Source organism: Natator depressus, chromosome 7, assembly GCF_965152275.1.
Source record: "Natator depressus isolate rNatDep1 chromosome 7, rNatDep2.hap1, whole genome shotgun sequence".
In the NCBI taxonomy this organism is placed as follows: Eukaryota; Metazoa; Chordata; order Testudines; family Cheloniidae; genus Natator; species Natator depressus.
In genome coordinates, this window is record NC_134240.1 from 91,152,736 (window position 1) to 91,167,649 (window position 14,914).

At 36.8% G+C, this 14,914-nt stretch overlaps 1 protein-coding gene across 4 annotated transcripts in view; it reads left to right on the top strand.

Annotated features, from left to right (window-relative positions):
• Window positions 1-14,914, top strand: part of PCGF5 (polycomb group ring finger 5) — a 108,523-nt gene that overhangs the window by 57,711 nt on the left and 35,898 nt on the right. For all 4 annotated transcript variants that reach the window (XM_074959056.1, XM_074959055.1, XM_074959054.1 and 1 more), the window contains one exon: window positions 3,808-3,904. In XM_074959056.1, coding sequence (XP_074815157.1) covers window positions 3,808-3,904 — 97 coding nt within the window. The remainder of the gene's footprint in view (window positions 1-3,807; window positions 3,905-14,914) is intronic.

A 14,914-nucleotide genomic window follows, 5' to 3' on the forward strand; every position in this document is an offset into this window, starting at 1 on the left:
TTATAAGTGAGTGGCTGATTAATGGTCAACTTTATTTGTGCCCTTGAACAAGTGAAGTGTTTTTAAATTATAATTTTAAGCTTGCTAACAAGGACATTGTTCTAAAAATTAGATTATTTTTAAAGTTACTATATAAAGAGGTAAAAGTTTAGTTTAATAAAGTAGCTGATCTACAGAGAAGCTTTTCTGTGTATCACCTATTTTGTTACTTAGCTGTGGGTAAGGGAGAGATGAGTCAGAGCTGGAGAACCACATGCTATGCAGATCCTCTGGTCCTTCCATATGCCCCTTCTTGCTCCAAAGGCGTGGAGGCTGGAGTAGCCTCTGAGAACTGACTCCAGTTTGTCTTTGAGTTTTAGGCCTGCACTCCCTTGATTTGGGCTGGATTCTGAGGGAGGTTTTGCCCTATAATGAGCACTTCTATTGAAAATTTCATCTTATATAAATAGAACAGAATAGAATGAATAGAATTCAATGTAAAATGCAAAATATAATGTGAAATATAAGCAAATCTCTTGTTCCAATATGAGACTTCTACTTAGTTGCAATCAGTGCTTAGATACCTTTGTGATTATCGTTGAAAATCTTAGAGAGGCTCTTTCCCTTGAGCTATTTTTGACATAAAGAAACTAGAATGGTATGTAAATACAATTGTTTGCAGTCTTGTTGTAGCTGTGTTGATCCCAAGATATTCAAAACACAAGGGGGGTGAGCTAATATCTTTTATTGGACCAATTTCTGTTGTGGAAAGAGAGAAACTTTCAAGCTTACGCAGAGCTGAAGAAGAGCTCTATGTAAGTTCAAAAGCTTGTCGCTTTTTCAAACAGAAGTTGATCCAATAAAAGATATTACCTCACCCACCTTGTCTTTGTAAATAAAGTATCATTCACATTGTGTTACTTCAGTGTTGATGTGGGTGCAGCAGCACTGACACGTATACATAACTGTTTGGCTCAGTATCAGGGTTTGAAAGTGGATCATCCGTATTAACAATTACCCTATATAAAGGGAAACTAGCGCACTGTATGGCATGATTTGTATGTTAGTGAATTAAAGGTATGTCACATTGGTGCTTTTAAGCTGTGGTAAGTCACCTAGAGTGAGTCGTGAAACTTGTATAATGGTTTGCCCTAAGTGTCATGGTGCAGCCAAAAATCAAGTGTATCTGACGGTTCTCTCGCTTCACTGATATGCGTGGCACACATCTCAAAATTCTGAAACCCATCTCACATTTTGTTTATTTTTTTCTCCATTGTGTTGGCTGTCGCTTTGTGTTGTACTATAAAACGAGACAGTTAAAATTGTACCATATTTGTGTATCTCATACTGTAAGTGTAAAGGTTTTTAAAAGGTGTTAAATAAATATAGTTGTCACTTAAATTCCTGCTCCGAGATTTTTTCCCCCTACTCTAGAAATTTCAAAGTGATAGAGCCAGGACAATGTGCAGAGTTTTCCATATTAGGAATAATAGAATAAGATCATGCCTGTGACAGATGAAAATATTGGTTGATGGGCCTACTCCTATAGAGGTATCAAAGTCTGTACAAACTTTTTGAGTGCTAGAATTCGCATTTTGAGTTCTAATTTACTGACAGATATGTAAAAGTCATATATAGCTACTGGTAAACAACTCCCTGATGACAGCACAATTGTACATAATAAAGAGCACAAGTTATTCAATATTCATTTACAAATCAGTTTTTCCTTTTTCTGATGATGACCAAGTGTTTTGGGCTGGTACATTCAATTTTGGTCAAACTATGCCCTTTTTTTCTTTAACTGGGGGTAATGGAGGGGGAGTTCTTATCTTGACATCTGTCCTTTTTGGAGGATGAGAAGATTTTTGCTTATTCTGAGTTGCATGCAGAGGTAATTATCAGTCACTTTTATAAAACTAAATTACGAAGAGCTTAATTGCAGATCTGTAAGAAGTCATTGCGACTACTTATCTGCTTAAAGTAAAACATGTCTTTAAGTGCTTTGCTGGATCAGGGCCTTAATGTTGTTAGGTAGATTTTATAGCTCTTTTATATTTGAAGTTTAGTGTATTGATAACTTATTGCATACTGTTTTCTAAGGTAATAGTTTGTAAATATATTTATATGACACTAAAAACAATAGTACTGAAGTATTCATGTTTAAGAGGTTTAGGTATAAAAAAAGTTCATATAAGAGCAAACAAGACTAGAATATCAAGTTTGTTCTTCTGTTCTTAAGCCCTTTGAAGAATTTTTGCTCTGTAAGATCGTTTTGTTTTGTGCATGTATTTTCATACAAATGAAAATCAAGTTCAGTATTTAAACAGTCAGAAATATTAAAGTATTTTATTGTTGATTGCTGTAATGAGATCTGTGTAGTGAGTCTCTGTGGTTACTGTTTGTTGCTATTCCATATTAATACTTTATACCATGCAACCCCGGATAATGAAAGTTCATTTGTGTCCTGAGGGTTGTACTGTGCCTCCTTGATGGCATCTGCTTTCTCCTCTGCACCCTGTGTGTCACAAGCCTGAAGTGCATCGGGTGTGCCCCTATTGCTGGACTTGCCAGCAAGAGATCCTCCTCACTTCATTAGGATTATGGGGGACCTGCAGTGCAGCCTGGCTTCTAGATCCATCCATCCTTGGGAAGCCAGCCATCACTCTTTATAATTAGGAGAGCCAGCCAGTGGGCCTTAAAGTCTGTGCCCCAGACTCAGGGAGACGTGAATGCAGACTTTAGAACTTCTTGTGCTGGCTTTCAAGATTATTAAAATGCTTGTTTTCTGAAGATTTCAGAAGTCCCTCAAAGATCCCCATATTATTAGGGTTCACTGTTTTTGTTTCAGAAGTGGTTTTAGTTCTTTGGAGAATTGTTGGAAGAAATTACAAAATAGTTTTTCAGTCCATTTATTAAAGTATTTGCAGTTCACATTTCAATTCAGGTGAAAAATAATAAATAGAAGAGAGTTAATCTGTATCCAGAACATTTTAACAAATTAATAATAGCAGACCTATTACTTCTTGCCAAATTATGTTCCATTTTTTGTCTTAATGATGCTAAAATCTGCACTTAATCATATTTGGAAGCAACCACAGTGCCATACTTTCTGATTAAAAACTATAGTAGTGTTTGGATTAATATAAATTTGTAGGCTCTTATTTTGATGTTATTTATTTCTAATGCAATATCCATGCTCCTCTGATTATTCTGATTTTAAGATTCAAGTACTGAATGTTCACCAGTGCTTCTACTATCACTGTTGTTAAAGGTTATATATCTGGAGAGGAAAATAGCTCATTTCAACCCGCAGAACAATTTTTTATAATTTTCTTTTTACCCTTTTAGAAAATAGTAGATGTCAAGTTTTTCAGTCACCAACATTGCAAGGAATTCTGTATCGTAACTGATTGCAAACTTACCTTCATTTCAGATCCTCCAAAGTCATGGCTAGCTCCTGCTCTGCTGAGACTCCCCAGCATGCACTTTCTCTGAATCGCTGTGCAATGTTGTGAGGAATATAAAACAATAAAAAAAAGTTGCATACTTATGAACAATACTCTCCTAACCTGTATTCGCTCAATGTTATAATATCTCAGCAGGCCACAGCTAGTCATAATTTTTGGGAACAAGAAACAGATAAGTTAATGGTGCATTGTAATCACTTGTGTTAAAGAATACCCCTCTTATCCCTGCTACCAGAAGCATTCAGCATTAGTCTGTTTTTTTTAATTGCAAGCCAAATGTGAGCAATAATATTTTCTTGATCTAAAAGTTGCACTGTAATAATGTATAATTTTATCTAATGCACAATTTTTTCTTTTACAGTTTGTAAGACATGTATTGTTCAGCACTTTGAAGACAGCAATGATTGCCCCAGGTGTGGCAATCAGGTGCATGAGACCAATCCATTAGAAATGTTAAGGTAAGACAACATTAAACAAAATTTGATTAAATATAACGGTCTTTTTAATAACTTCATTGTTCTAAGGAAATACCATAATTTTCTTCTTCTTTTTTATTTTTAATTTATTCAAATGCTGCCTCCTATGTGTATGCTCTAGGCACCCTTTATATTACTTGAATATAAAACTAAATGAATACCCAGCATAACCCACCAGCAGTAAACTGGTCAACTAAAAAAGTTTCAATTTCCCCTCCTTTAAATTACTCCCGGTCTTCAAATACATGGAAAGAAAGGTGACCATTGTAGTTTGACTAACCTCCATTTAGAATAAATTCACTTAAAAGGAGAAAGCACTTTAAAAATACCTCTGACATCTACATTAAATATTATACGCTTATTTTGCAACTGGGAAAGGAGCAGTGGCACAAACTCTATATATTCCCTAGAAAGCTCTTCCAAAACTGCCAGTTCCCCTTCTAGGCCTCTTCTTTTAATATGATTTTTTTAAATTTGCTGTTACTATATTTTAATGGTCTGTCGTTTTGCCCATTGCTCTGTAGCCTAATGTTTATATTTAAATTTACTGTTGTTTCTAGTATGGCCTTTCAATATATTGTTCATTCATAATTTCAACATTCCAGAATGCACTTGTACAGTTGCTGGGTACCATTTCAAACCCGATCTCTAATAAGTCCCTTTTCCAGAATTGCCTCACCAAGAATTGCATACAATAAGCTTACATATGTAGATGATTGCTTGGTCTAGGCCTGTAAATTGATTGGCATTAAAATTTATATACCCCTACGCCCGTCTGGATGCAAGCATCCTTAAAGTCTAGCATTAAATATCCATAATGTACTTTGATTTATTCAAGACATTAGGCAGAAGCTAGACAGAAATCCCCTCTTTAGCAGACAAGAGAACAGTAGACATGGTGTTTTCCATCCCTAAAGGAACCCAGTTTGATGCTATATGAAATAGAAACAACAGAATTAGCGAATTACTGTGTCACATTCCCAATGGCATGTTTCTTGATTTCTCTCTGTCATATTTATAAGTTGCCTATCGCCTTGATTTCAACATAAGATTTCCTCAGAAGAATTCAAAGTTTCAAGAAAAACAATTGTTTAACAGAGTTTTGAATTGTCATGATGTGAAAATATATTTTATGCAGTTAAAGGCATAAATCTCCAATACCTAAATTCTCTGTCCTATCTGCCTTGTTGAGCAGCTTTTCCTTGATCCAGTTTAGACTAACAAGGCTACCTCTAGAAAATGTTCACCCTTAAGTACATAACTAATTTCCCACAGTGCAAAGTACTTACTCTAGAGAGAAACAAATGTATATGAAATATGGAATCCCATAGGCTGAAAGGCCAAAACAGTTCACCGCTATAATCCTCATGGAGAGAATGGGATATCTATTACTTTCTTAAAACACATTTTATTTTTTGCACCAGCCCTAGCGCTGTCCCCCATTTTCTGCGTCTTTCCTTCCTTTTCTGTCTCTGATAGTGTCACCAATATACTGGCAACTGCAGAAATTAACAGGAGCTACATACACTCCAGAACAGTTTTTCCAATGTCCCTCTGTGTCAGCCCAGGTACATAATGGAGTATAAGTTCTCCTACCAGCCGATGAAGTTGGAGAAAAGCAAAATTCTGGTGACAACAGTCCTGCTATAGAGGGCTCTGGCTGTGTCTGTTTGTCTGCAGCCCATGATGATAGTTCTTTCCTTCGTAACCTAGCCATCTTTTTCTGTATGTGTATACTTTTCTCTCTCTTACCTCTCTGTCAGGATTAGATTGTTTAGTGAAGGGCGCTTTGAAATGACACTAGAAGAAATTGTTCCATTCTTCTCAGCACTGATAAGGCCTCAACTGGAGTACTGTGTCCAGTTCAGGGCACCACACTTTGAGAAAGGTGTGAACAAATTGGAGAAAGTCTAGAAAAGAGCAACAAAAATGATCAAAAGTCTAGAAAACATGGGAAGATTGAAAACAATGGATTTGTTTCTTCTGGAGAAGAGAAGATTGAGGTGAGGGGGGGTTTCATGTTAACTATGGTCAAGTACATAAAAAGTTGTTATACAGAGGGTGATATCCTTATCTCTTGAGGGTTGGACAATAAGAAATGAACTTAAATTGTAACAAGGGAGATTTAGTTTAGACATTAGGAAAAATGTCCTAATGGTAAGGGTAGTTAAGCACTGGAACAAATTGCCTGGAGAGTTTGTGGAATCTCCGTCATTAGAGGTTTATAAGAACAGGTTAGACAAACTCCTGTCAGGGATGGTCTAGATAATACTTAGACCTGTCTCAGTGTAGGGAACTGTGCTTGATGACATATCCAGGTCCAGTCTACGTAATTCTATGAGTTCTGAAGGGAACTTTTAAGGTGAAAATTAGTACCCATTTGCTCAGTCATTAAAATATGTTCATCATGGAAGGAGCCTTGGCCTTGCCAGAAAGAGAATAAGAACTGCCTACACAATGTTTATTGCATGGTGGTTCTCCTGAGGATGGCTGTTCCAACACTTTTTGTCCATGTTCCGCAGAGATAGTTACAGCTCCAGCCTTGGATGACTCTGTAGATTTGGGTTACCAACTCTTCTCCCTGATGATTACTTAGTAGGCCAAATGATAATTGGGAGAAATGCAGTTTTTCCCATATATTGTCCTTATATGAAATATATCAGCCTTCATGGCCATGGCCTCTGTCCTAGTCTCATGACAGCTCACAGTTTCAGCCTTTGACCCAAAGGAGAAAGAAACCTCAGTCTCAGAGTTTTTCTCAGCAGCGGATTAGCATCCCTTTGTGGATACCATTGTTACGGAGAAAGCTATGAAAACTAATAATCCTGAAGGGAAAAAATTCCTATGGGGGTGAGTTGGACATCTTCAATGTCAAAATGTTTTAAAAAGAAAATATATTTATGCCAATTAAACAGGTGAGCTGCATTATTAATCTACAAGAGAACTCCTTGAAGTCGAAGAAGAGAGCTTCAGTTATTGCTAGCCAATGGAATATGTTTATCCACAACATTTTTGACAGAGGATGAACTATAATGGAAAACCCCCCACTATTCCATATGCTCTTAGACAACTTTTAAGTGGCTCCAAGAATGTATCTAATTTCAGTTCTTGTAGCATCTAAAGGTATGTGTACATTGCGTCTGCGAGCAAGCCTCTCAGCATGGGTAAATAGACTTAGATTTGCGGGGCTCGAGCTTGTATGCTAACAATAGCATTGTGGACATTGTGGCTCGGGCAGTAGCTTGAAGACCACCCAACCCCTTGGGTCTAAGCTTAGGTGGCTAGCCCAAGTCTCTGCCAGCACTGCAATGTCCACATTGCTATTTTTATTGTGTTAGCTCAAGCCCAGGTAGCACAAGTCTGTCTGCCTGGGCTGGGAAGTTCACTGCCAGCTGCAGTATAGACGCACTCTAAAGTAGAATCCAGCATCTAGAAGTGCATAGAAATACCACTTTCCTAGTTAACTGGAAGGGAGGGTCCAAAGGTTTCAATGGGCTGGAAATCAGAGAGAGAGCACCTGAGAGAGTTCATGATTTTTGCAGTTTCTGTGCAGCTTGTGATCTGTTTGGCCTACAAAATCCTGCCATTAGTAATGTGGTATAGATCTGGTAAATTGATATAGCAGAAAGAAAACACCAGTACAGTAGAGTCTGCAAGGGTTTTTCCTCCAGGGGTGATAGATATAGATATAAATATATTATAGATATTGACATTAGGGCTGTCAAGTGATTTGATTAATCACTCTTTTAAACAATAATTGAATACCATTTATTTAAATATTTTTGGATGTTTTTCTACATTTTCAAATATATCTATTTCAGTTACAACAGAGAATACAAAGTGAACAGTGCTCACTTTATTTTTTTATTACAAATATTTGCACTGTAAAAAACAAGAGAAACAGTATTTTTCAATTCACCTAATACAAGTACTGTAGTGCAATTTCTTTATTATTAAAGTTGAACTTACAAATGTAGAATTATGTACAAAAAAATAACTGCATTCAAAAATAAAACAATGTAAAACTTTAGAGCCTACAAGTCCACTCGGTCCTACTTCAGCCAATCTCTCAGACAAACAAGTTTGGTTACATTTTCAGGAGATAATGCTGCCAGCTTCTTGTTTACAACGTCACCTGAAAGTGAGAACAGGTGTTCGCATGGCACTGTTGTAACCAGCATCACAAGATATTTACGTGCCAGATGCGCTAAAGATTCATATGTCCCTTCGTGCTTCAACCACCATTCCAGAGGGCATGCATCCATGTTGATGACGGGTTCTGCTCGATAATGATCCAAAGCAGAGCAGACTGATGCATGTTCATTTTCATCGTCTGAGTCAGATGCCACCAGCAGAAGGATGGATTTTCTTTTTTGGTGGTTCAGGTTCTGTAGTTTCCACAACGGAGTGTTGCTCTTTTGAGACTTCTGAAAGCATGCTCCACACCTCGTCCCTCTCAGATTTTGGAAGGCACTTTGGATTCTTAAACCTTGGGTTGAGTGGTGTAGCTATTTTTTAGAAATCTCACACTGGTACCTTCTTTGCGTTTTGTCAGATCTGCAGTGACAGTGTTCGTAAATCAAACGTGCTGGGTCATCATCCAAGACTACTATAACATGAAATACATGGCGAATGCAGGTAAAACAGAATGAGAGACATACAGTTCTCTCCCAAGGAGTTCAGTCACAAATTTAATTAACGCATATCACCAGCATGGAAGCATGTTCTCCGGAATGGTGGCTGAAGCATGAAGGGGCATACGAATGTTTAGCGTATCTGGTACACAAATACCTTGCAACAGCTACAAAAGTGCCATGGGAACTCCTGTTTTCACTTTCAGGTGACGTTGTAAATAAGAAGCAGGCAGCAGTATCTCCTGTAAATGTAAACAAACTTGTTTGTCTTAGCGATTCGCTGAACAAGAAGTAGGACTGACTGTACTTGTAGGTTCTAAAGTTTTATATTGTTTTGTTTTTGAGTGCAGTTATGTAACAAAATGAACATTTGTAAATTACACTTTCACAATAGAGATTGCACTACAGTACTTCCATGAGGTGAATTGAAAAATACTGTTTCTTTTGTTTATCATTTTTACAGTGCAAATATTTGTAATAAAACTATATAAAGTGAGTACTGTACACTTTATATTTTGTGTTATAATAGAAATCAATATATTTGAAAATGTAGCAACACATCCAAAAATATTTAATAAATTTAAATTGGTATACTATTGTTTAACAGTGCGATTAATCGTGATTAATTTTTTTAATTGCAGTTAATTTTTTTGTGTTAATCACGTGAGTTAACTGCGTTTAATCAACAGCCCTTCTATATATTCAGAAATTAAATCAATCGAGCCTCTGAAAATTTTTCATCCAAAAATGTTTCAATACAAAATGGCTTTTTGAAGAAAATGGAATTTTTTGTTTCCTTAAAACGTTACAGTGAAATGAATCAAAGTGAAAATTTTGTTTTGAATCAAAAAAATTTTCAATATGTTTCCCCCCCTTTTCCAGTGGGAGAGATGAGGATGAGAACAACAATAATCCCTTTGATAACTGAAACAAAATGATGATTCAAATAAAGACAATTTTAATTTCACTGAAGCATTTCAGTGAAAATTTTTGAACAAAGTGAAAATATTTTAATTTGGTTGAAAATTCACAGAAAATACTTGTTTCTTTTTAACTATCCCCCAAAACTGAGTTGACACAGGCAAAAAAAAGTTAACAGATGACAACCTAGAGTTCAACTCAGTTCTTGGGTATGGAGCCCTGTCTTTCCATAGGCATTCTTCCCTCTGTGTCCCTCAAGCAGTTATTTTATGGTTCTTCCCAGAGTACATGTGCCAAGAGGAGGTGAAGTTGAACTGAGGTTAATCCCTTGTTCACTAAGGACCAGATACTGCCCCAACAACCTGTCACTGCTGTCTACAATACTGATTTCCAAGGCAGACTGATGAGCACTTTTTCTCCTAGGTAGAGACTTTTGAAATTTTTCTCTGCAATGGCATAATAACATAAGAACGACTATACTGGATCAGATCAATGGTCCATCTAGCCCAGTATCCTGTCTTCTGACAGTGTCCAATGCCAGGTGCTTCAGAGGGAATGAAGAGAACAGGTATTCATCAAGTGATCCACCCCCTGTCACCTATTCACAGCTTCTGGCAAACAGAGGCTAAGGAAATTTCAGAGCATCATTTTGCATCCCTGTCCATCCTGGCTAATAGCCATTGATGGACCTGTCCTCCACGAATTTATCTAGTTCTTTTTCGAACCCAGTTATAGTCTTGGCCTTCACAACATTTTCTGGCAAAGAGTTCCACAGGTTGAATGTGCATTGTGTGAAGAAATACTTCCTTTTGTTCGTTTTAAACCTGCTGCTTGTTAATTTCATTGGGTGACCCCTAGTCCTTGTGTTATGAAGAGTAAATAACACTTTCGTACTTACTTTCGCCACACCAGTCATGATTTTATAGATCTCTGTCATATCCCCCCTTAGTTGTCTTTTTTCCAAGCTGAAAAGTCCCAGTCTTATTAATCTCTCATATGGAAGCTGTTCCATAGTCCTAATCATTTTTGTTTCCCTTTTCTGTACCTTTTCCAATTCCAGTATATCTTTTCTGAGATGGGGCAACGAGATCTGCACACAGCATTCAAGATCTGAGCATACCAGGGATTTATATAGAGGCAATATGATATTTGCTGTCTTGTTATCTATCCCTTTCCTACTGATTCCCAACGTTCTATTAGCTTTTTTAACTGCTGCTGCAAACTGTGTGAATGTTTTCAGAGAACTATCCACAATGATACCACTCAAGAAAGAGATACTGAAAACAGTTAATTTAAATCCCATCATTTTATATGTATTGTTGGGATTATGTTTTCCAGTGTGCATTACTGTGCATTTATTAACACTGAAATTTCATCTGTTATAGTATCAGGACTTCCATCTTTGTTGTGGATGCCCTAGTTTGACAAGCCTTAAGGCTACAAACTTGATGGGCAAAAATCACTTTGGTAGTTTTGACCTACAAGAGACACTCAAATTTTAAATTGTTAAAGAAGAATCTGAAAGTTGCCTTCCCCCTTGGGTCAGCCCTTTTTACCAAAGGGTTAGCAGATTTGGGGATGCAGTGTCCTGACAGCTTTTCACCTCCTCCAAGGCCTTCAAATGTGCCCAGTTGTGCACACAAGTCTTTTACTTTCTGGGTGTTTTATAGGCACCTACTCTGCAGTTTCTTGCTGACTAGAGTAAAGGTGTATTAGGGATAAGTAATTTTGTTGCTCCGTATTCCTCTATACCACACAGTATATAACCCACAATTTTTGTGGTGCTGTTTGAGTTAGGGTTGAGTTTTTCTTTGAATAATTTTGCATGTAGTTCCTTTACATTGGTAGGGTTTGTATTGTTCAGGTAACTTCTATCTAAAGTAAATTGGGCAGACAGGCAGAGGGAGTGATATCATGGGAGCTAGTTTGGTGGGTTTGGTTTGCTATTTTTTCTCTCTGCTGAAAAGAGGACATTTAACCATTGTCTGGGCTTTCAGAGGGAACTGAAGAAACCAAATTAACAGATAAGAAATTAACTATTCTCTGAGGTACAGTTTGCATGGTGAAACTGACTATAATTTATCTAATATCACCTGGGAAAAGCTGTAATAGGTATCTGACTTGTGCTTAAAAAGGTAGTTTAATGTTAATGGTAATTTTTGAGGATGCATGATGGACTACCTACCATCTCTTTGTGCCCAGCAACTATCTCTTGCTTTCTGTAAAGGTAAAAAAAATAACCCCCAACCTTTTACACCGGTAATGTAGTCTGAGTTTTTCCTACTGTGTAACAGATATTCTACCAGGAGAGCTTATGATTAAAAGTGAAGAAAATATTCATATGGTATCAATATAAGAGCAAATATTCAGGTCTTAATTACATCAGAGTTGTTTATTTGTTTATTCCCTGTGGGTTTATGGTTAGGTGTTTGTATGTAGAGCAGTTCATGGGAGAATGACATGTTTAAATTGTATACAAAAAAGACAGGGTGATATTCAGCTGCATCTGACCAGTTTGGTTAATGAGTATCTCATAAAATGTCATTCTGAGCTTTTGGGGAGGTTAGGCATGAAAGGACCTCTCTCTCTTTATATATACTATATATAAATGTTATAGGTATTCATATTGCTTCCCCTCACCATAGTGCCTGAGTGACTCTGGTGCACTGTGTTTGTCCTCTCAGAAGATGGTGTGTAGCACAAACAATACTACTTATGTGCTGAAAACAAAAATATAGTAGAAATATTTCTATGTTGATGTGAGAATTTCACTTAATCTGAAAAATACGTTTCTGAACTATGTAAATAATTTTGTGCTCTAGACAGGAAATATGAAGGTGAGAAAAAAACTAAGACCACAAGCTAGAATTGCAGAAACAGCAATATTCTGTGGGAAGTTTCCTTAAACCCAGTTACCCTAAAAGGGTTTATTTGACAAGAACCTTCATAAAACAAGTAGTTTGCTAGTTACAATTTATAAAAAACAGTTTTAAAGATATGTTAAACTCAAAGTAATCAGAAGAGCAAATGAACAGAAATATCAGACTGAGTCTTCTGATGTTAACTATATGGCTTACTGTATATATTTTACACAATGAGTTTTCAGAGAGCCTATCCTTATCATTGCTTGAGAACAGAATAATATTTTATGTACAATGGCATTAAACACTGTACGAAGTTTTAACTAAAAATGAATTGCACTGTAGTTTATTATGCTTGAAACTTCTCAGGGATATATGAGTGAACTGTGTTATTACATGTTTGAACCAGTTAGATTTTTGAAATATAGGTACTATATCATTATAAACTAACTTCTGAGTAATTGCCATAAGTGTTAATTTTTTAAAAATATATCTTTCAGTTACTAGTGTTCAGGGCCTGTCTAAATTGCAAAGTTAACTGTGAAATTCTATGTCAATCTTGAAAATGGAGATTCAGTTTCTGAGGGATGTTACATTGTTAAAATCACTTTGGGCCCTGTCCTGCATTCCCTGTCTAACAAGAATTATGTATGCACCAAAAATCATTGGGGGCTTTGGGTGCACCAAGAAGGTAGGATCACACTCTTTTGATATCCTGCTCTAGGGACACCAGTGAACCTGAATGAGTTTTCAGTTTGCCTTGTGATACACAATTAGTAGTGGAGAATTGCTTTGCTCATGTAATTCATCCTGTCTTTTAAAAATAAAAATGTCAGGGTTCAGTCTAAAGCTGGTATTTACATTTGATTGTTTATACTCTTCTGTACCTTTGGGGGTTTTTTGATGCAGGGAAAGGTGGCTATAGTTAATCTCTGAAAATACTTGCTTCAACTCTTACAGGAACTATTATGTTAAATAACAGAAAGGATTGACTTTGGAATTATCTAACGTAGTTGTTCAGGTTTCATTTTGGAATTGGTTTGGTGTAGAATGAAAGACATTTCCTTGCAGTTTTGAAAACCTTAGGATGATGGGACTACTCTGAAAGGCACACCTGAAAGTGACAAATACTTTCAAATTTTTTTTATTCCCTATAGTTTGTAGTCAGAACCTAACATTACTTTTTCTGCCATTTTTTGATTTATTACTTCAGACATATATTGATTTGTGTAATATTTATGCTTCTTAGAGAGCAAATGTGAAAATGACTCTGGTTTGTTTCCTTATTGAAAGAAAACATTAATTGTAAACCATGAAACCAGTACTCAGTGCTATTTTCCATCTTTGGCACCCAAGTTAGAAGACAAAATAAAAGCCAACAGATGGGGAGTTCCACTCTGTAAACGAAAAGGATGGAGGAGGTTTTTTCGGGGTTTGTTTGCCCTTCTGGGGAATTAGGAACTGTTTTGTAGGGGAAGGGGGCGGTGTTGTAGTAGGAGGAGGAGGAGTCAGATGGAGCTACTTTAGGATATGGAGTTGGTTCTAGGTAGCCTGTGTATATTCCCACTTGTGTGATATGCCCTTATCCCAGCACCACTAAGCTTTGGGAACCTTATACAAAACAGTGCCCCTTAGCTGCACTGGACATTCAGAGCTGAGGCTATAAAAGGGCCTCAGTGCACCTGGGCCAGGCTGGCAGGCTCATTGGGGTAACTATCAGAGCAGGAGTGCTCCAGTGTCCTGGGATTCTTGTTCTCCCTCTAGCTCTATGAGTGTTGCTCTCTTAGCTTCCCTGGCCTGTTGGGACAGCCCATTTTAGATGGTAGAGTCTCATTTCAGTTCTGGCACGAAGTTGAGAAATAATTAGTAAGTGATTTGTAAAAGTGCCTAGAATATGCAAAATGCCATAGCAGGGTTTTCTTCACAATGTGACACAATAGTCCAGGACTAAAGTTCAAAAACTAGTATAGGTGTCTCATACCAAAATGCTTTGGTGACCGATCTAATTTGACCTTTTTTTAATTAGACATGCTGTCTGTAAAGAGAGAATCTGGAATTCTCATATATTTACTACAGGAAGATAATTATCTGTAGAAATCACCTTTATCCATTCCCCAACTATGAGATCACCTCTCTCCTCATACTTAACTTTTCACCCCTCATAGGAAAAGGTAGTGAACAAGCATGCAGTCTATGGGAGGATTACATTATAAATAATATATTTATAATAAATAAATTTTGACTGAAATTTAGCATGCATGTCTCAGTCAGAGAATAAGGTTGTGTACCTTAGTTTCTTTTTCTGTGAAATTTGAAAAAGGTATTTTATTGTACAGTTGAAGAATGGATAAAACAGAATCTGTTTGAGTCAAAATCATTTTGTGGAAGAAAGGTAACAGAGGCTATGGTGGGCTAGTGCTTGGGATATGCTACAGACCCCCAGGATCCGATTTGGATATAGATGGAGACCTCTTTAATATTTTTAATGAAATAAATACTACTGGGAATTGTGTGATTAGGGGAGACTTTAATTTCCCAGATATAGTTTGGAGAATGAGTGCTACTAATAATGGTAT